Source organism: Heterodontus francisci, chromosome 30 (assembly GCF_036365525.1).
Source record: "Heterodontus francisci isolate sHetFra1 chromosome 30, sHetFra1.hap1, whole genome shotgun sequence".
In the NCBI taxonomy this organism is placed as follows: Eukaryota; Metazoa; Chordata; class Chondrichthyes; order Heterodontiformes; family Heterodontidae; genus Heterodontus; species Heterodontus francisci.
In genome coordinates, this window is record NC_090400.1 from 15,034,372 (window position 1) to 15,056,007 (window position 21,636).

General features: G+C 42.2%; 1 protein-coding gene across 9 annotated transcripts in view; it reads left to right on the plus strand.

Annotated features, from left to right (window-relative positions):
• LOC137346590 (NADPH--cytochrome P450 reductase-like) overlaps positions 1–21,636 on the plus strand; it is a 105,219-nt gene that overhangs the window by 73,603 nt on the left and 9,980 nt on the right. For all 9 annotated transcript variants that reach the window (XM_068010109.1, XM_068010112.1, XM_068010114.1 and 6 more), the window contains 8 exons: positions 163–261; positions 4,513–4,629; positions 7,181–7,299; positions 9,478–9,659; positions 10,257–10,406; positions 12,288–12,555; positions 16,894–17,039; positions 20,899–20,984. In XM_068010109.1, coding sequence (XP_067866210.1) covers positions 163–261; positions 4,513–4,629; positions 7,181–7,299; positions 9,478–9,659; positions 10,257–10,406; positions 12,288–12,555; positions 16,894–17,039; positions 20,899–20,984 — 1,167 coding nt within the window. The remainder of the gene's footprint in view (positions 1–162; positions 262–4,512; positions 4,630–7,180; positions 7,300–9,477; positions 9,660–10,256; positions 10,407–12,287; positions 12,556–16,893; positions 17,040–20,898; positions 20,985–21,636) is intronic.

Below are 21,636 nucleotides of genomic sequence, written 5' to 3' on the forward strand. Positions count from 1 at the left end.
TAGTGAAATTGTCACTGACTATAATTTCCACTGTTGAAGCTTGGAGTAGCTCTTTTAATAATTTGATAACCAAGACTAGTTTATCAGCGCCTGCAAAGTATATAAGCTGTTCATGATGTGTAGGTCCAGTTTAAAAGCAACATTGTACTTACTGCCTTGCAGTATTCGTCAGTATGAGCTGGTGGTGCATAACGACATGAACATGAATAAAGTCTACACTGGAGAGATGGGACGTCTGAAAGCTTACGAAATTCAGAAACCGTAAGTGAATTTTGCCATGTTCTTACAATTATTGTTTTGTGTTGCAAAAATCATTGACTTTCTTTAGTCTAGTTTCACAATTGCCCTAATTTTAGTATATATATTAAAGAAAATTAGCTGTCTTCCTGTATGTACCCAAATCTATTCCACTCAGCGATGCTGATTAACTTACTTAGGACAGCAATTTACTATCAGCTCATCTCGATACTTGCTGAGTTTGCAACAGAACCATTGCCACAATCAGATAAGGATCCTTAAGTAAAATAAAAGCAAAATACTGCAGATGCTGGAAATCTGAAATAAAAGCAAGAAATGCTGGAAATACTCAGCAGGTCTGGCAGCATCTGTGGAGAGAAAAGCAGAGTTAATGTTTCAGGTCAAGTGACACTTCATCAGAGCTGGCAGAGGCTAGAAATGTAATAGGTTTTAAGCAAATAAAGCGGGGGTGGGGCAAGACATAACCAAAGAGAAGGTGTTGATAGGACAGAGGGTCACAGAGAATAACTGACCAGAAGGTCATGGAGAAAAGGCAAACAGTATGTTAATGGTGTGCTGAAAGACAAAGCATTAGTGCAGAGAGGGTGTTACTTGACAGAAAAATAGAACAACCTGGCAATAGCACAAACATGACAAAAAAAAAAGCAGTGGGTAGGCACATGGTAAAAAAATGAACGATGAAACAAAATGACATAAAATAAACAAAAAATAATAGAAAAAAAAGCTGAAAATAAAAAGGTGGGCCCGTCATGCTCTGAAATGATTTGAACTCTATGATCAGTCCGGCAGGCTCCTTAAGTCTGCTTTCATCTTTCTGAAAAGAACATTGTCAACTGTTTGTGAAATCACTGAATTGGATCAGTTGTTGGGAAGGTTGCCAAAGAGCTACATGCAGGTTGATCCATACTCCTTCCTTTGTGTAACACCTCTTACTCCTCACAGTGCTCTTCTTTCAAGATAAATTGTTCTTTTCAGGGAGTGCTTCTAATCTAAAGCTCCTCTTCCCCGACGCCTTTCAAATACTTTACATTTGAGAGAAAATTGCTCACCAGTTCCCTTACTTTGAAAAATCTCAAAACCATCGGCACCAGAATGACACTTTAAAAGGCTGTTACACATTCCTCCTGTCATGGATAGTTTGACATTTTATAATTTCCGAACTAGCAGAGCTCCAGATGCCCACAGCAAGTGAAAGGATAGCTCAAAGAATATTCGACCTCCCATCACAAGAATTGGAGGGAAACGAGCCTAAGTTTTGCACGCTTAGTGAAGTATTCTAAATTTCGCCTCTGTCCTCTGATGCCCATCTCCAATCACATCATACCGGATTAGTAAATTGGATTAAAGTCTGATTAAAAATATTCTCTCCTCCGCACGAGTCACTTTTGAGAATAATTTAATTGGGATCTGTTCCCAACTTGTTTGAAGATTTCTAAGCAGTATTGTAAACCTTTTACTTACACTTAATACAAGTTTTTTATATAAATGGGTTAAAGGCATTTCCAAAGCTGGCTTGCTGTGCATATAAAACATTCTCTACCAAGTATTAGTTTAGAAGCAATACCCAATACTTCGTTGTGGAACACAGAAGTTGGTCATGCTCCAGTTAAAACAGTTTGAAGTGACTAAAACTGCTATGGAACAGGCCAGGTGGGAAACAAAGCCAGTTGATTTTGCCAATCGTCTGCTTCTGCCAACAACTTGGTAAATTTAAACACTTGGATTTTCACCAAACGTCAGAAGTGATTTTCTCCAGTAGAGCCCCTGGGTTCTTTTCCAAAAGTTAGCTGCTCCGAATTGTAAATGCCTGTAGACATTGAACACTCAAACACCAGATGCATTGAAGCCAAACTCAACAGGAGAGACTCTCTCTCTGCATTCTTTGTTGTACTTTGATAGGAGGTTATTTATTTGATCAAAAGGAGATGAGCTTCTCTGGTGTAATGGCCTTTGTGTTCCACCTGAAAAATGCACCCAGATACTATTACAAGTGACACGTGACCTCTTGGGCTGAATGGTCTGCTTCTAAGATGTAGTATCTGATTCTGTATGCATCTTGTGACATTTATGCCTACAGTATGTTGAACATACGAAGCATTTTATTTCCCCTGTTTCTGTTGCAACAGTATGCTGTTTTCACATTCGTTGAACATCTATTTGCATATTGTAGCCTACCAACAGTGCTATGGAAACAGCTGAATTGATCCATGATTATTGCATTAAATAATTGTAAAAGCATTACTAAGTGGAAAGGATAGCAAGCTCTGATCGCTATTGTCTGTCATGGTCTGGCCTGCTCCACACATTTCACATTTTATATATGAGCAGGTGTTGAAATGTCCCATGAGCAGGTGTTGAAATACCCTTTCACCAGATGGTGAACCTGATTTTATATATTAAGTGCGAATACTAGGGCCTGTCTTGTTTGACAATCTACAATAACCTTATTGAGCAATCACTTTCCGAGATGATCATGCTGCCCCGCTGTAAATTCACCAGAAGTGCAGGGAAAATCTCTGGGAAATTCCGATCCAAAATGTTTAATCTGCCAGTGTTCAGTAGTGTGTAAGATGGTGGATCAAGACAGGGTTGATTACTGAACTGAGGAAGATACTATGATTGTGAGAGACTAATTCCATGGGGGTGGGGGTCAGCATTTGGGAAACCAAGCAAAGCCCACAGGATCCACTTGAGTTTCGTATATGAAAGTGCAACAAGTATTAATCTTATTGGTTTGGTTCAGTTGGTATCATACTTCACTAATTGGAGCCCCACTACAGATGAACGTATGGTCCCGGTTGACATTTCAAAGCAGAAAGAGTGCCACCTTTCTGACAAAGCATTAAACCAAGGCACAGGGAGGGGAAGATGTATCCTGAAGTTGGCAGTATGTGGGAAGAAGGGCGGAAAGTGAGGAGTCAAGACGAGGCTACAGATCCCTGCAATAGACTGAGCTTCAGAAGGTGCGAGCACTCCAGATTCATCAGTCCGGGTTTATGGGAGGGGGAAGAGACCCAGGAAAATTCAGTGGTAGATGGTCGACCTGTAGGGGAGGGGAGGGCTTGAACCCAATGAGTGATGGGGTCTGTGGAGTGTCTGGCTGCCAGTCCTGAATTAGAGCGAGATTTGGGAGTGCCTCACATGCAGAACCTCTCAATAGCCCAGACTCAACCTAGAGTTGAATGGCCCAAAAAGGCCCACAGCAACTAAAGGAAACAAACCCAGTGGGCATGGCCCATTGTGGCCAGATAAACGCAGAGCCTGAGATGAAGTTGATCAATTGATTTAGACTCGATGAGCATCTAATGTTTTCTGAATGGTTAGGTTTATGATGCAGTTGTGGTTATTGATAATATATAGAGAGCATAGCCAATGAAGCCAACCTTTAACGTCGGTTGAGCCACATGCAACAGTAGGTTATTTGAAGCTATCTAGGTTAATGGATAATGGATGAGATACCAGATTATAGGAGTTTTATTTCACTGTTCAGAATGGATTTTTAAGGTTTTTTACAATCTAAGCCCAGACTTCCAAACCATGTGCGTCTTCTCACTCCTTTCGCGTTTCATCTATGCTCTTGAGAGTGCGAGCTCATGTGTCCGGAAAGACGAGCTAACATTCCAGTGTGGGATGTTTGAGGGCAGGTAGAATGGGAAGGATATGAAGAGGGGCAGAATGGGGTGTGAGGAGAGCACAACCAGTGAGTGGAGTGTTAGGGAGCTGTAAGAGTAGTGATAGAATGGGAGGGGCAAAAGGAATTTTAAGGAGAGCTATGTTTCCTCTGAGCTCTGTTGCAATCTGGAATAAAAATGCCACTCACAACTTTGCGAAAGTTCAGTGACTTTTAAAATGCAAGAAAAATTAGGGGAAGCATTGCTGGAGAGTGGGACAAATTGGGCAACTCTTTCATGAGGTACAGGCATGATGAGCTGAATGGTCTCCTTCTGTGATGTATGATTCTCACCCACAGTGGAGTAGACTACCAAGATTGGAGTAGAATAAAAGGTGGAGTCAGTCAAGAAGTATGGGCTAGAACATGTGAAGCTTGAATTTTTACAACCTGTGGATTTGTAGTAAGAGTAGGTTTATTCCTGGCACTGAATAAAATGACTGCTGGGATGTATTTTAGAAACTGTCCATCTTCCAGGCTTCCTATTTTGCCATTTTCTGACACAAATATTCATTTGTTACTTTTGTTTGATGTGAACACCACTCTAATGTTTGTTTCAAAAAAGTTGCTGTTTCCAATTTTAGGCCTTTTGATGCAAAGAATCCATTTTTGGCATCTGTGACAGTGAATCGGAAGCTAAATAAAGGAGGTGATCGGCACCTCATGCACCTGGAGTTGGACATCACTGGTTCAAAGATTAGGTAAAGTATGAAAGACTTTCATATTTGGGCATTGGTTTCTTCAAGCAATGAATACCCTTTGGAATCTTGTTGAATATGAATTTGTTTCATAAGCATAGCACTGAGAAGCTTGTTTGGTACTTCAATAAGAGGGCAGTCAGAAAGGAGGTGAAAACCATTAAAAAAAAAAACTGATTGGCTTGAAACAGGGGATGAGCACAGGATGGTTAATATTCTGAATTTTTACTTCCTCTGATTCATTACAAGGAAAGTCATGAGTAACCTGTCCCCAAGCAAAAATAATCTAAACTGAATTAATGACTTTGATACAAATGCGCTGGAAATTTTGATGGGCTGTTCTATGTAAAATAACGGAATTATCAAGAGGAAACTTGAGGATTATCTGTACAATGAAAGTCTAATAAATAGCAGTCAGTGTGAATTAAGGAGGGGAAGCTCAAACCTGAATAACCTCCTCGACGACTTTTGAGGATGTGACAACCCAAATGGACACTGGAAAACCCTATGACATGGCGTCGGTCCACTTCTAAATGGTATTTCATACTAAGTGTTATTAGATAAACTCAAGTTGTAGCGTACAGCGTAAAAGTGGCTGAGTAGTAAAGAGGCACTTGATCGGAGTTATGGCAAGCTAGTGGATGGCAGGGAAGTACTGAATGGGTAAACATGAATGACTATTGTGACCACTATTGTTTCTAATTTTCAGCAGTGTCTTGGATCAAGAAACTCAGTGCAAATTGGTCAAGTTCACATATGGTTGCAAACTAGAAATGATAGAGGCATCTTATGAATTACAAAACGAGTTGATATATATTGCTTTTATTTACACTGAAGTTTTTTAATTGTATGTCCAACAGAAATATGTCTAAATACTAGTGGACATCGTTGAGTTCCTTTTTTAATTTTTTTAAGGGTTGGAGAAAGTAAACCTGAATCCATACACCTAGGTATCAGGACAAGAGGGCACAAATTCAGGATTGTGAAGGACAGTCAGACCTATGTCAGGAACTAATTCTTTATACACAGAATGATTAATAGCTAGAAATGGTTCCCAGGAGGGGGTTGATATGATGGGACTGGACTCGTTTAAGGGACAGCTAGATGTTCCAATAGATAGACAGCAGGACCCATGCAAAACAAGGAGGCTTCAAGTAATAATCCTTATTTTGTGCTCACTTTGTTGACCTTAGTTGGGTGTTGTTAGGATCCTTGGCACCTGTTGGCTAGAGATCAACAAGGATTGCCACCCAATAATCTGCTTAAAATGCCAATTTGACTGTCTTCTAGCTATAATGCGCTGTAATGTTCTATGTTCTATAATCCTAGTAATCTGCTTTTCCATATTAATGACCTTAGTACCGTCTAACTCCCTATTAAATACCACAGTTGACTTTGTATCTATGGCTTTCTAGGGTCAACTCTTGGTGTGTGAAATTGGTTCTGGATGCATATTTTATTGGCTTAGCTCAAATTCTAAGATTACACATATAGGGTGAGCAGTGATAGACGACAGGGCACATTGCAGGGATGCAATTTGGGGGTATGGTTAAACAGTTCAGTGCAGTGTTCAACAGCAGTAAAAAGAAAGCCTGCATTTGTAAGAGCCTTTCATGACCTTGGAACGTCCCAAAACGCCCAATTAAGTACTTTTGAAGTGTAGTCACTGCTGTAATATAAGAAATACAGCACCAATTTGTGCATGGCTAGATCCCGCAAGCAGCAATGAAAAATATGACCAGATCATCTGTTTTAGGTGATGGTTGAGGAATAACTGTAGGCCAGGATACTGGGGAGAATGCGTCAGCTCTTCTTTTAATAGTGCCATGGGATCTCTTACATCCACCTGAGGGGTAGACAGGACCTCTGTTTGCCTCATCCAAAAAATGGCACTTCCGACAAATGCAGTGCCCAGTATGGCGTTGGGGTGTCAGACTGGATTATGTGCTCTTGTCTCTGGAGTGGGACTTGAACCTGCAAAAGAAGGCAAAAAAATCTTGAGGTGTATAATGGGATAGAATATATGTCCCAGAAGTAGCAGTGAACTGGTAAATGGATGGGCCCAGCCCCATCTTGGACACTCAGTCATTGTACTACGCAAGACATCCTGGTTTTAGAGGGGTGGGGGGGGGGGGGGGTCACATAAGACAAGTAAAATAATAAGAGATTTGGTACTTGAATTTTGGGGGAGAGATTAAACAAATTGGGAATATTAACACTGGGGAAAAGTATGCATCATAGAGAGGTTATCAAAGTTTTCAAGCTCTTAAAGGGTATTCATAAACTGTTCAATGTAGCTGAGAGCTCAAAACTCAAACGGAGGAGGGCAAAGGTGACCAGAACCGGCTCAATTCCCAGCTTGCCCAGTGGAGACAGTGTCAGCAGATTGATGTGGCATTGTTGTAGTCTCTTGGCAAAGGAAGACTTTTTGGGGGAATTATGGGGAATGTGAGAGTATGTCTGATTTTTGGGGCCAGTTACGTAGATAGTTGTTACTCTGCATTCCTATTTTATAATTCATTGTGTAGGTTTCTTTTTTCCTGTTCTGTTGCAGGTATGAAAGTGGAGATCATGTGGCAGTGTTCCCCATCAATGATTCAGCAATCGTCAGTGAAATTGGCAAAATACTAAACTCAGACCTAGATGTAATATTTTCCTTAAAAAATCTTGATGGTGAGTGACAAACTAGCTTCCTCATTCAGCAAAAGATGTACATAAGAAAGGCAGAGAGGAAAGAATGTCTAATGTTAGCTGGATTGAATAGTGAAATATTAAACACTTAGCTGACATTCAAAGAAAAAGTGCTGGCATTTGCTGTGTGGGGAAGGGGCTGGTTAACAGTACCAATGTCTGATATGTGACATAGCAAAAACTCCCAGCTCTTTGCAAGTTGTGGAGTTTGTTCTTGTTATTTGATTAATAAGTCTCTAATTCAGTAATTGCAACACCAGTGGGGACATAAGGCATGGAAAGAATAAATAAAATTCAAAATGAATACCCCTAGAGTTTACTCCATTGCCATAATTAATTGCGGTATTTCTCTTGAACAGTGATGCCGCGTACAGATCCCGCTTGCCCGGGCTTTCAACCTTTTATTTTTATTTTACTCTTTTATAACCTGACAAAAGTGTGTTCTTAATTAAGATTAAATAGAAACATAGAAAATAGGAGCAGGAGTAGGCCATTCGGCCCTTCGAGCCTGCTCCGCCATTCGTTATGATCGTGGCTGATCATCCAATTCAGTAACCTGTTCCCGCTTTCGCCCTTTAGAGTCTGATCCCTTTAGACCCAAGAGCTATATCTAACTCCTTCTTGAAGACATGCAATGTTTTGGCCGCAACTGCTTTCTGTGGTAGCGAATTCCACAGGCTCACCACTCTCTGGGTGAAGAAATTTCTCCTCATCTCAGTCCTGAAAGGTTTACCCCATATCCTTAGACTATGACCCCTGGTTCTGGACTCCCCCACCATCGGGGACCTCCTTTCTGCATCTCCCCTGTGAAGTCCTGTTAGAATTTTATAGGTTTCTATGAGACCCCTCCTCACTCTTCTGAACTCCAGCAAATATAATCCTAACCAACTCAATCTTTCCTCTCACGGCAGACCCGTCACCCCAGGAATCAGTCTGGTAAACCTTCGCTGCATTCCCTCTATAGCAAGAACATCCTTCCTCAGATAAGGAGACCAAAACTTCACACAATATTCCAGGTGTGGCCTCACCAAGGCCCTGTATAATTGCAGCAAGACATCCCTGCTCCTGTACTCGAATCAACTCTCTATGAAGGCCAACATACCATTTGCCTTTTTTATTGCCTGTTGCACCTGCATGCTTAGCAGGTCTCACTGCATATTCCCCTCTCTCAGTTTATAGCCATTCAGATAATAATCTGCCTTCCTGTTTTTGCTACCAAAGTGGATAACCTCACATTTATCCTCATTATACTGCATCTGCCATGCTTTTGCCCACTCACTCAACTTTTCCAAATCACCCTGAAGCCTCTCTGCATCCTCCTTACAACTCGCCCTCCCACCCAGTTTTGTCATCTGCAAATTTGGAGATATTACATTTAGTTCCCTCATCTAAATCATTAATATATATTGTGAATAGCTGGGGTCCTAGCACCGATCCCTGCGGTACCCCACTAGTCACTGCCTGCCATTCAGAAAATGACCCGCTTATTCCTACTCTTTGTTTCCTGTCTGCCAACCAATTTTCTATTCATCGCAATACACTACCCTCAATCCCATGCGCTTTAATTTTACACGCTAATCTCTTATGTGGGACTTTGTCAAAAGCCTTCTGAAAGTCCAAATAAACCACATCCACTGGCGCCCCCTCATCAACTCTACTAGTCACGTCCTCAAAGAATTCTCGTAAATTTGTCGAGCATGATTTCCCTTTCATAAATCCATGCTGACTCTGCCCGATTCTACCATATAAACCAATTGAAGTAAACTGTCAGACTTGACAAAGCAAGTGACTTATCATGAATCTAGTCAGAAGCACTGAAATCAACATTTCCAGCTGCTACAAGAGGTTCTTAAAACCTCTGAGTTGATGTTTAAACATGACTATATAAACAAAAGTCCTGCAGGCTGTCTCTGTGCTAATGCTGATGTGGATAGGTTAATGAGCTATGATAAAATAAAAAGATACACAGACTTATCCTCCATTTGGACAAGTGTAATAACTTACCCAGGAGTGGGACTTGTTTTGCTTTGTTTGAAATCAGTTATTATTCAAGTGCTTCAAATGCAAATCTTCATCATTTTCATTACAATGGAAGTGCTGAACAAGTGCTCTCTCCAGTGTGCTGTTAATTTATCCTTTGTTGTGGTTGTATGCTTCCAGAGGAGTCCAATAAGAAACACCCATTCCCCTGCCCGACGACGTATCGAACAGCGTTGTCACATTATCTAGATATCACCAATCCTCCGCGCACTAATGTTCTCTATGAACTGGCACAGTACGCATCAGACACAAAGGAGCAAGAATTTCTCCGGAAAATGGCTTTATCCTCCCCTGAAGGAAAGGTAAAGTGCATCAGTGCTTATTGAGGACCTAGTTGTGAAAATGTTAAAGTGAATTTTGTTTGCAGCCTAATTGAGCATCCATTTACGTGACTGGTTTGTGTCCTCTCCATCTCTTGCACACTCTCATGCACTTGCTCACTCGCTGTCTCTTCCATTTTATTTTCTACTCTAGCATTTAAAACAAAATCTGCCTTCGGCCGTCTATGCCCTAAACTCTAGAATTCCCTCTCTAAACCTCACTGCGTCGCCACCCCTCTCTCCTATTTTAAGACACTCCTTAAAACCGATCTCTTTGACCAAGCTTTTGGTCACCTGTCTTATTTAATTTTTGTAATTAAATGCATATCCTATGGTGACTAGTGTGATTGATATTTCTGAGTTCAGTAAAATGTAGGGAATGTGTTCATAGTCAAGTACAGCACAGAGGAGGCCATTCAGCCCATCAGTCTGTGCTGATTCTTTCGAATTATTTGTTGAATAGTGTATTGTGCATGTGGTATATTCTGTCATCCCAAGGTCAGGAGAAACAAAAGCTGATAAATGTTTGAACTTGAGGTAGTCTCTTTGTAGTAAGGATGACTGTACACTGTGTTTCAGTCACAATACCTCAAATGGGTGGTGGAAGACAGGAGGAACATTTTGGCCATCTTACAAGATCTGCAGTCTGTCCGCCCGCCCATTGATCATCTCTGTGAGTTGTTGCCACGGTTACAGGCCCGCTACTATTCTATTGCTTCATCTTCAAAGGTGAGACTTGCTGAGAAATGCTGAATGAATGACATTTATGTAGAAATATAACAGCTATCCTGTGTATAAATCATTTGCAATATGGTATTGATCATACTAGAAATAGACAGATCAGCAAATTAAAAATTTCAGATCAAAAAACTGACAAACGTTTGTTCAGTGAATGTTCTTTGACTTCTTTAATAAATTCCGATTGCATCATCTGGTCACCTGTGTCATCGAGTTAAGCCTGACCCTGGCAGCTGATGCAACTACTAATCTGTGATGTTTCATGACATTTTGAGTCTATGCATTTTAATTCACCCCCCAGTGGTTCTGTCAGAACGAAGTTCGATTTTGTTTTTTAAAACAAATAGTAAAAGCAAACTGATCATTTTCTAAAAATTCAGTTTTTAAAAGGATGACTTTATTCAAATTGAGTCAAAAGCTAGTCAAATAGCGTGGTGCTGTAAACCACCTGGTACTAAAATTTTACTGTGAATTTGCAGCTAACTACTTAAAAGTAACATGGACATCATTGCTGTAGGACTGAAAGCCAAATGTTCAAAATTCATAGAAAGAGTTGTCTGGAAAAGTGCCTTCTGTTGAAATTGTTCATGTAAATGTAGAACACTTTGTGTTGCCTTTATGTCTTGCCCTAATCCAAGGCCTGCTTTGGTCTGAGCAAAGTGAGGAGTTGCTGCCTGCAATCTTGGCTCAGTGGGTAGCTCACTCGCCCATGAGTCAGAAGGTTGTGGGTTCAAGTCCCACTCCAGAGACTTTAAGCACATAATCTAGACTGATATTTCCACACGGTACTGAGTGAGTGCTGTACTGTCAGAGGTGCAGTCTCTCAAATATGATGCAAAACCAAGGCCCCATTTGCCCTCTTGGGTGGACAGAAAACATCCCATGGCACTAATTTGAAGAAGAGCAGGGAAGTTATCTCTGGTATCCTGACCAATATTTATCCCACAACCAAACAATGGAACTTCATTTTTAAAAAATCTGATCATTATCTCTCTGCTGTTTGTGGGAGCTTGCTGTGTGCAAATTGGCTGCTGCGTTTCTACATTACAACAGTGATTACACTTCCAAAGTACTTTGGGGAGTCCTGAGGTCACAAAAAGCACAATAAAAATGCACACACTTTCTCTTGTTTTAGTGGGGACTGGGACTTTACATGTCGATTTGATGCCACCAGACCTCAAAGAAAGATACCGGTTTGTGTGGCTGCAGTAGCCAGTGGTGTTGGGACCAGCTGTACTACTTTTATGCAACAGGATGTGCAACAAAACACTAGCGAGTTGGAAGGCAAAACAGCTTGGCTGTGCCTGGCTCCTTGAGGGCAGGCAAATAAAGAGAGCTTGCTGATTGTTTTGTGCAATGTCAGTCTTTGGACTTTGCTGCCTAAAAGATCAGGGCACCTACCTTGTTCTAGGGGTTCACATGAGGAGTTGTGGAAGGAAAATCCAGTGCACCTCACCTGGTGTTCTTCAGGCTTTCACCCCTAACCATATCATAAGAAATCGGACAGGGAACCAGAAACCACATCCAAACCTAGGTTGTGCTAGCAGTTAGTTTTGGGTATCATTATGCAATACTCAGTCAGCATGTGAAGCAACAGTTTGATTTGAGCTGTAGTCTTATCTCCTGACACCATTAGAAGGATCTACTGTAGCTGCAAGTGTTTGTTACACAGCAACTAACTGGGACATCAATGCTTCTGTAAGAACTTATATTTTTATAGTTAACAGAATGATATCTCGCAGTGCTAAAGAAAAACATTAATTTACCTGGCAGTGATTTAGTGTTGTACGATTTGATAATAGCCATGTAATGTGCTCAGCACATATTTCACTTGTTATTTTTAAATGATTTATAAAGTGTGTTGTGTTTTAGGTTCACTCTGATTCCGTTCATATCTGTGCAGTTGTGGTGGAGTACACATCTAATGCAGGTCGCATCAACAGGGGCGTGGCGACGAGCTGGCTACGCAACAAAGTGCCGACTGGTATCGATCACAAGTCCACTGTCCCAATGTATGTACGGAAGTCTCAGTTCCGGCTGCCCTACAAACCCAGTACGCCCATTCTCATGATCGGACCTGGCACTGGGATTGCTCCCTTTGTTGGGTTTATTCAGGAACGAGCCTGGCTGAAGCAGCAAGGTACAGGAGCAAAACAATACTTCTATCATTTGCAGGGGACTGAACCTTTTCTTGTTTGGATGACTTGGTCAACTTTCAATGTGTACTGAACGCAGACTTTCCCTCTTTTCCCTCCCTTTAGCTGTCTTGAGATATTGCTTCAATTTCTTTCCCTCTTTCTCTGTTGCTGCCCCACCTCTATTGAGATCTGTACAACAAGTTTGCTGCAAGATTTGCCTGTGGAGCACGCTCCCTACTGATGATTCTGGTTAGATCATTTTTATTGCACTACCTTGGCACCAGGCATTTATAACACTCTCAATTTTGAATATATTAATTTCTATGTTTTTTTTTAAGAAAAGGGTTTTTGTGCCAGCCTGGCTGAGTTGGTAGCTTTTGGTCCTGAATCGGAAGGTTGTGTATGCAGGCCTCCCCACTCTACCATTGGAGCACATGATTTAAACTGGAAGTGCTGCATTGTCAAAGTGGCCATCCTTGGGGGTGGTATTGAACTGAGAGATGCATGTTTGTTGGACATTAAAGATCCTACAGCCCTATTCAAGGAGACCAGGGAGTGCTCTCCCGGTGTCCTGGCCAACATTCCTCCCTCGGCCAACACCATCAGGAACAAATTAGTTATTCGCTGTGCTATGGTGTGTGGTATATTGCTATGTGCAATATGGTTGTCGTGCTTACACACATTCTAGTTTTACAAAGTAGTCTATTGTCTGAAATACTGTGTGACGTATCTGACATGTGATATAGTTCTGTATAAAGTTATTAACTGAATCTGGTCACTGGCTTGGCAGCAGTCTATTTTGAGTTGCGTATAGATATATATTGTAATAACTTGTTATGGAGGTTTAATTACAGAGGAGGCGATTCAGCTCATTGTGCCTGTACTGCTCCCTCTATTCGAACTATCTGCTCTGATTCCATTCCCTTGCTGTTTCCACATGCAATTCAATTATTTTTTCCAAATACTTAATTCTCCACTTAAAATACTAGTTTCAAATGTTATGGCATATAATATTTTTTGTTCATTAGGGGAGGCAAATCACCATTGAGTAGCACAGTATTTCACTTCCAGAACACATATACTAGATTCACAAGCCGCCATAGTAATGGACTACTTATAACTATAAAACAAATGAAGCTCCCCTCCCCCACCCCCATACAAAATAAATTCAAACATCTTGTGCAAAAATCAGCTGGCTGCCTGTAGCTACCTCACTCACTCACTTTGCTGTTCAAAAGAACGAGTAATGAACTAATAATTTGGAGATGTGAATTGAAATCCCACCACAGCAGCTGGGGAATTTAAATTCACTTAATTAAATAAGTCTGGAATAGGTAATGGTGACTGAAACTACCAGCCTGTTGTAAAAACCCAACTGGTTCACTAATGTCCTTCAAGGAAGGAAATCTGCCATTCTTGCCTGATCTGGCCTAAATGTGACTCCAGACCCACAGCAATGAGGTTGACTTAACTGCCCTCTGAAGTGGCCTAACAAGCCACTCAGTTGTATCAAACCACTACAAAAGCAATAAGAATAAACAACAGTCAGACCACCGGCATTGACATGACAAAGGCACCCAGCCCAGTCAATGCTCCAAAGAACTCCACACTAACATCGGGGAACACGAGCCAAAATTGGGAGAGCTGCCCCTCAGACTGTCCTGGTCATACTCAGGATCATATCTTTCCAGACTGTCCCAGACTCCTCCATCATTATTCCTGGCTATGTCCTGTCCCACCAGCAGAATAGAACCACCAGAGGTGGTGCACAGTGATATACAGTCTGGAGGGAGTGTCCCTGGAAGTCCTCAACATTGACTCCAGGCCCTGTGAAGTCTCATGGCATCATGTCAGACGTGGGCAAGGAAACGTCCTGCTAGTTACTACCTACAACCCTCCCTCAGCTGATGAATCAGTACTCCACTACACTGAACACCACTTGGAAGAAGCACTGAGGGTAGCAAGGGCACAGAATGTACTCTGGATGGAAGGCTTCAATATCCATCACTGAGAGTAGTACCGCTACTGGCCATGTCCTGAAGAACATGGCTGCCAGACTGGGCCTTTGGCAGGTGGTGAGAGAACCTGAGGGAAAAACCTAATTGACCTCATCTAGTCTACCTGTCACAGACTCATCTGTCCATGAGTCCACCACACAGTCCTTGTGGAAGCGAAGTCCTAACTTCACACGGAGAACACTCTCCATTATGTTGCGTGTTAAATGGGATGGATTCAGAACAGATCTAGCAGCTCTCTCCCTAACAGCGCTATGGGAGTTCCTATACTACACGACTGCTGCAGTTCCAGAAGGCAGCTCACCATCACATTCTCGAGGGCAATTAGGGATGAGCAATAAATACTGACTGTACCAGCGATGCACATTCCAAGAATGAATAATTTTTTTAAAAATCCTGGCCTGCTCCTGCACTGCCTTGAGCTGATCTGATTCTCCTCCACCACTGTTGCTTGTTCTCTGCCCCCATTGCTGCTGTTCAGTTTGCTGTCTGTTCCTTCACTATATGTCGGTTGTCTCTCAACGTTTAAACATGCAGAAGCTTCAGGTTTTCTTTAATGTCCTGGGCCTGAATTACAAATAACTCAGCGAGCATTTGAGCCCAGACCAGAACCCCAAGGGAACACCTAGAACCACTGCTGTTTCATTTGATTAGGCTGGCATTGTCTTGTACTGTAGGCTTTACAAACTCCATCGTGCTGCCAGAGGTGAATGTCTGAATGTTGTTTTGAATAGTCAAAGCTGAAAATAGTTGGTTCCACCCAATCCAAACTCCCATTTTTGGCGATTCACACCAACAAATGAAACCTGGGATCTGGCTTGAACTCAGTTTCAGGATGTTGAGATTGCTGGGGAAACTAAAAATGTTTCTCACTAATTGGTCAGCTGGATTTAATTAACCCTTATTTTGTATCAACCTAACATCTGTAGAAGGCCTTTTCACCGTGTTAGAATCAAGACCTATCTCTGTCTCCTAGACCAGCAAGATATCACAACACAGACACAGGCCATTCTACCTGATTATATTCCCCCTATGAGACGCACTCCTGCCCACGCTAATGGAATGAGTATCTCCAGGAGAGATAAGGCATCCTAGAATATTATGCCACAGAAAAGGGCCATTCTGCCCATAAAACCTGCGCCAGCATTTTTTTGCCATGATCCATCTAGTCAAATCACACAAGCTACTCTATCCTTGTACCTTTTGATATTCTTTTTCAATCTAATTCCCTGACTGCACCTCTTTTCCCCACCCCCAAACCAAACAATCTCAAAGCAATGAAACTCCTTGCCTCTGCAATATATCTTTCCTTATAATCAGTGTCATATAACCAGTATTACTTGATTTTCTCATTTATCTTGTTCTTGGAACTTAGTCAATTTGTTTGCTTCATTTCTAACTTGGACGAAAAAGATTGCTGTAAAAGCCCCAGCTCCTGATGCTGAGCTATGCATATAATGTGCTGATATAGTACTACTATCAACATCCCAGAGATTGCCATTGACCAGAAACTTAACTGGACCAGCCATATAAATACTGTGGCTACCAGAGCAGGTCAGAGACTGGGAATTCTTCAGCGGGTAACTCACCTCCTGACTCCCCAAAGCCTATCCATCATTTATAAGTCATAAGTGAGGAGTATGATGGAATACTTTTAACTTGCCTGGATGAGTGCAGCTCCAACAACACTCAAGAAGTTCGACACCATTCAAGTCAAAGCAGCCCGCTTGATCGGCACCCCATTCACCACTTTAAACATTCACTCCCTCCACCAATGCTGCATAGTGGCAGCAGTGTGTACCATATATAAGTTGCACTGCAGCAATTCGCCAAGCCTCCTTCGATAGCATCGTCCAAACCCACGAGCTCTACCACCTAGAAGGACAAGGACAACTGACGCATGAGAACGCCACCACCTGCAAGTTCCCCTCGAAACCACACACCATCCTTCAAGGTTGCTGGGTCAAAAAGCTGGAACTCTCTTTCTAACATCCCTGTGGATGTACCTACACCAGATGGACTGCAGTGGTTCAAAAAGGCAGTTCACCACCACCTTCTCGAGGGCAATTAGGGGTGGGAATCAAATGCTGGCCTGGCCAGCTACACTCCCATCCCATGAAAGAATAAAAAAAACCTACCGGCTGCTGTCTAGAATATTGTTTGATGAGAAATCCTATTCCTCACAGCTTCGTCTCCCCCAAATTCTGTTTCTTTTCAGCCATCTCCTTCCATCCTTAATCCTGAACTGACCTTTATTGCCTTATGAGTTATGCACATGGGTGAATATGTTTGTCGAATAAGAGACCATTGCACTTTGTTTTACAGGGAAGGAGGTTGGAGAGACTGTACTGTACTATGGCTGTCGTCACCAGAATGAGGACTACCTGTATCAGGAAGAGCTGGAGCAGTTTCAGAAGGATGGTGTCCTGACTCAGCTTAATGTAGCGTTCTCCAGAGACCAGGCGGAGAAGGTGAACCACTGTGAAACCGAGCTGGGGCCATAAGATATGGCTTACCCTTGCATGATTTTCTCCCCTTTCTGCTTCCCCCCCACCCACTACACCAAGAGAAATCCTGATTTTACATAATTACAATTTACTGAATTTCATGCAATACAATGCTTGGAAGCTGACTATTTTAGGGATTTGAATTCATCCTGATAAGATAACGGAGGAACATATTCATGTTTTAAAAATCCTGATGAAGTGGGTCCTCAACTTTTACAAAAAATACTTAACCAGTGTTTGGGCAATGATGAGCAAAGTTAAATTCCTGAAGTGCTACTCGATATCTCCCAGGGATTGGTGCTGGGCCCATCTCCAAACAATTATGTTGCAATACCCAGTGATATAGTATATCTAGACTTCATAAAGTTCCAGGTGAGAGCCTTGAGGCAATGGGTAGTTGAGATGAAAACTTAATGGGTAAGGAATTGATTGAGAGCAAGAAATGAGTGGATACTGTTTAAGGGAATGATTCTGGACTGATCCCATCTGCAGATTTTCATTGGGTTTCTGAGTGTAGCTCTGAATGTAGAAACAATTGGACCCCAGCACCAATTCCTGGAGTAGAGCCTTGGGATTGGTGAGAGGGAACTCCTGTTTCCAATGTACATCAGCACGTGACATTCAGAAGGGGTGGGTGGAGGAACATTTAAGTCTGATGAAACAGCCAAGGACCTCCAGAAGAACCTAGATACAGTTTATAATTGGGAAGGACTATGACAGTTAAAATTCAATACAAATAATATAAGACATTACAGAATGGAAGAACAACAAAATAGGTGACGTACTTGGTGAAAAGTGTTAATCTCTCTTGAGGAGAAGCTGAAGGATCTGGGAGCGATACTCAATACTTTCCCTGTCACTGCAACAATTAAAAACGGTGCTGAGCTCTACTGCTAAATCAGTGGAGTACGTCTTGAGACCGTCACATTGAAGCTGAATAGTGCTCTGGTCAGAACATAGCTTGAGTACTGAGTTCGGTTCTGGTAACTGAGATGCAAGAGGCTAGTTCTGGATCTGGTGTAGAGAAAGGCTGTGAGGAAAGTCCCTAGTGTCAGAGAATCAAGCTATGGTGCAGAGATTAGAAAACCTTGGATTCTTCAGGGGAAAGTGAGAGGAGACCTTATCAGGGTATATAAGACAGTAAGTGGAACAGTAAATGTTAATCCTGAGCATTATCCCGCTGTAAACCATGGCAATAAGATGGTGAATTGTGGGGAGAGGGGTAAACAGAAGTTAATTAAAAGCAAGTTCAGGACTGATATTAGGAAACACTTCTTCACACAGTGGGCTGAATTTCAACGATTTTGGCGGTGGAAAAAAACGACAGTCCACATGTGCGTGGGCGCTGATGCCATTTTTATAGGGCTGTCAGCTTTACTGGAAAATATAAGTACTTAAAGGGAAATGGAATTAAAATAAATAAATGCATCTCTTTTGCCCCTCGCCCACCCCCCCATAACAAATTAATTAATTATTTGCCCATCCCCCCCAAAACATTTACCTTTACGATCTGACCTCTTCCCCCGCCCCCCCAACTCCACAAACTTTCAACTACAACCCTCCCCACCCCGCCCTGCACAAGTGTTCTGCCTTGTTTTCCCCGTATGTGGATTCAAAGGCGCGGGAGTGCCGGCCGCCGGGCTGAAGATCGCGGAGGGACATCAGGCGACGCGAGATTAATTCATTCACTTAATTTAAATATTTAAATAAGTTAAAATGTGGTCCAGTCGTCAGGCGGCAGGGGGGCCACCATGAGGCCTCGCCGCCGATAATATCAGGCCGGACCCTACCAGCATTGGGGTGCTGGCACTCCTCTCCCACAGGCATTATCTGGTCTCCCTGCCACAAAACCTGACATCGGGGGGTTCGGTAAAATCCAGCCCAGTATAGCTATTAGAAAATAAAAACAAATACTCAGCAGGTCAGGCAGCATCTGTGGAGAGAGGAGCAGAGTTAACGTTTCAGGTCTGACTTTTCATCAGAACTGGCAAAGGTGAGAAAAGAATTCGGTTTTAAGCAAGGGAAGGGGTGTGATAGGGCAGAGGGCAGAAGAGATTAAGTGACAAATATGTCATGGGACAAAGGCAAAGGAAGTTAATGGTTGTGGTGAAAGACAAAGCATTAGTCCAGAAAGAGTGTTAATGGCACTGTTACAACAGGTGAGAAAGGTGTCTAGGGGTCCTTTTCAGCCTTCAAGTGGTCTTATTGTAACCAGGTTTAATTTTTAAACACACCATGTTTTGAGCTCCCCCTTGGTGAATTCTTGTTCATCACTTTCCAATTATAAGGCAAAGAAATGAGCATAAGCAGGCTTTCTTAAGTTTTTTTTTAGAGATACAGCACTGAAACAGGCCCTTCGGCCCACTGAGTCTGTGCCGAACATCAACCACCCATTTATACTAATCCTACACTAATCCCATATTCCTACCAAACATCCCCACCTGTTCCTATATTTCCCTACCACCTACCTATACTAGTGACAATTTATAATGGCCAATTTACCTATCAACCTGCAAGTCTTTTGGCTTGTGGGAGGAAACCGGAGCACCCGGAGAAAACCCACGCAGACACAGGGAGAACTTGCAAACTCCACACAGGCAGTACCCGGAATCGAACCCGGGTCCCTGGAGCTGTGAGGCTGCGGTGCTAACCACTGCGCCACTGTGCCGTTTAAAGAAGAAAAGTGAAATTTATTAAAACTTGAGCTCTAATTCGATTAATGCCTACGGATACATGCTGCGCCCCACGCTAGCATGCATATGCAATATACACATGCAAATAGAGACTGAAAAGGGCAGAAGAAAAAATAAAGTGGCGAGGTTTGAGGCAATATTACAAGAGTTTCTTGTTACTGTGCTTCGAGCTCACTGTAGTCCTTTTGTAAGTAGTCTTGCTTTACATTGGGGCCCAGTATTCTTCTTAAACCTTGTTCACTGTAGGAGACTTTTCCCTCTTGGGGTTATTGTGTATTCAATGGGTCTTCATTTCTATGAGAAAGAGATGGGAGCAGACAGGAGAGAGATGGTCTCGGTCCAGGAGCAAAGAGCTTTTCTGAGTTTTAAATTCAAAAACTCCAACTGTCAGTTAGTCATGTGACTAAACTGGTCTGACCAGGTCTTCTGTATATTGGGGAAGCAGGGACTGGGTCCTTTGTTCCAACACTGTCTGCTAGTATGCAAAAAAGGTCTTTCCGGTGAGGGGCCTGGCAATTCCTTGTGATAGGCCCTCTTTTCTTCCCAGCAGCAATTTTAAGTTTTAATGTTCAATGTGGCGAAATAATGTGTGCCTCATTCTTGGCAGCTGGGGGCCTGCATGACGGGCAGAATAATGAGCAGCTCTGTCCAATAGCACAACATGAAAAACCAAGTTTAAGGCAGGCACATCGTTAAAAAGTAAATAAAATAATTTTAAATGTATTTTAAAAGGCCAGTCATGCTCTGAAATTGTATGTCTAATAACTGTAAACCTTTCCATCTCTAATTCTTTTTAAGACCCTCCTTAAAACTTGGCTGTTTGACCAAGTTATTAATCGCCAGTCCTAATCTCTCCTACTTTGAGTCGTTATCGTATTTTGTTTAATAATGCTCCTATCAAGTGCTTTGGGATGTTTTTCTACTTTAGATGTCAGTTGTTGTTATTGGAATGGCCTTCCAGGTAAGCTAGTGAAAGAGAACCGTCATACCATTCAACATGTGCATCGCTGTCAAAGGTCAGGAGGTTGCTATGGAGAAATGGGCCAATGGCCTTCCTCATCTGTGGATTTGTGATTTCAGGTGATTAATTTTTCTTTCTCCCTCTCCCTCTCTCTCGTATCATCCCTCAGGTGTATGTCCAGCATTTGCTGAAGAAAAATAAAGAGCACGTGTGGAACCTGATCCAGAAGGAGGGTGCACATATCTACATTTGTGGGTAAGTGAAGAGCACAGAGGAAGTGCAGCCCATCACCACTTGTGTTACACAAAACTGTGTTGCTCATTTATCAGTTTTAGTTGGAGAAATAATGAATGTATTTACTACCAGTACATCTGACTGCTCTTAAAGCAAAGCCCAGAAAAAGCTGGAGTGCAAAGGTGGTCAGTAACAGCTGGGAGAGAAAGCAGGGCACTAATCTCTGGTCTGACCAGCAGAAGACCCGTACATTTCCCGCTAACCCTTTGGTTTGGTTCAAATTTCCGGGGCTTGTATTTAAGCTTTGCCCCTAATTGTGGGATTCTTTGGTGTTCAGTCTCTGTAGTGAAAGGTGCAGAATTTCAGCACCCATCTACAAGAAACATTTATTTTGACTCCAGTTATGGTATGTAGATTCGGATGTAATTGGAAAGCTATCCTTTACATTGGAAGTGTACAATGCTCATTGGTAACTCGATGATTCTTTCTCTCTCAGCATGCCAGAGGACTCCTGCTCTCCTTCATGCTCGTAACTTTTAACTGAAGTCCCTAAATGGCATTTTCTCATTTCATTCTTGTCCATTCTTGGCATGTTCTTCGCATTGTAAAATTCTTTGCTGTTGCTTTGTTTTCAAACCCATTACATGCAAATGTTTGCAGGTCCCCTTAATAG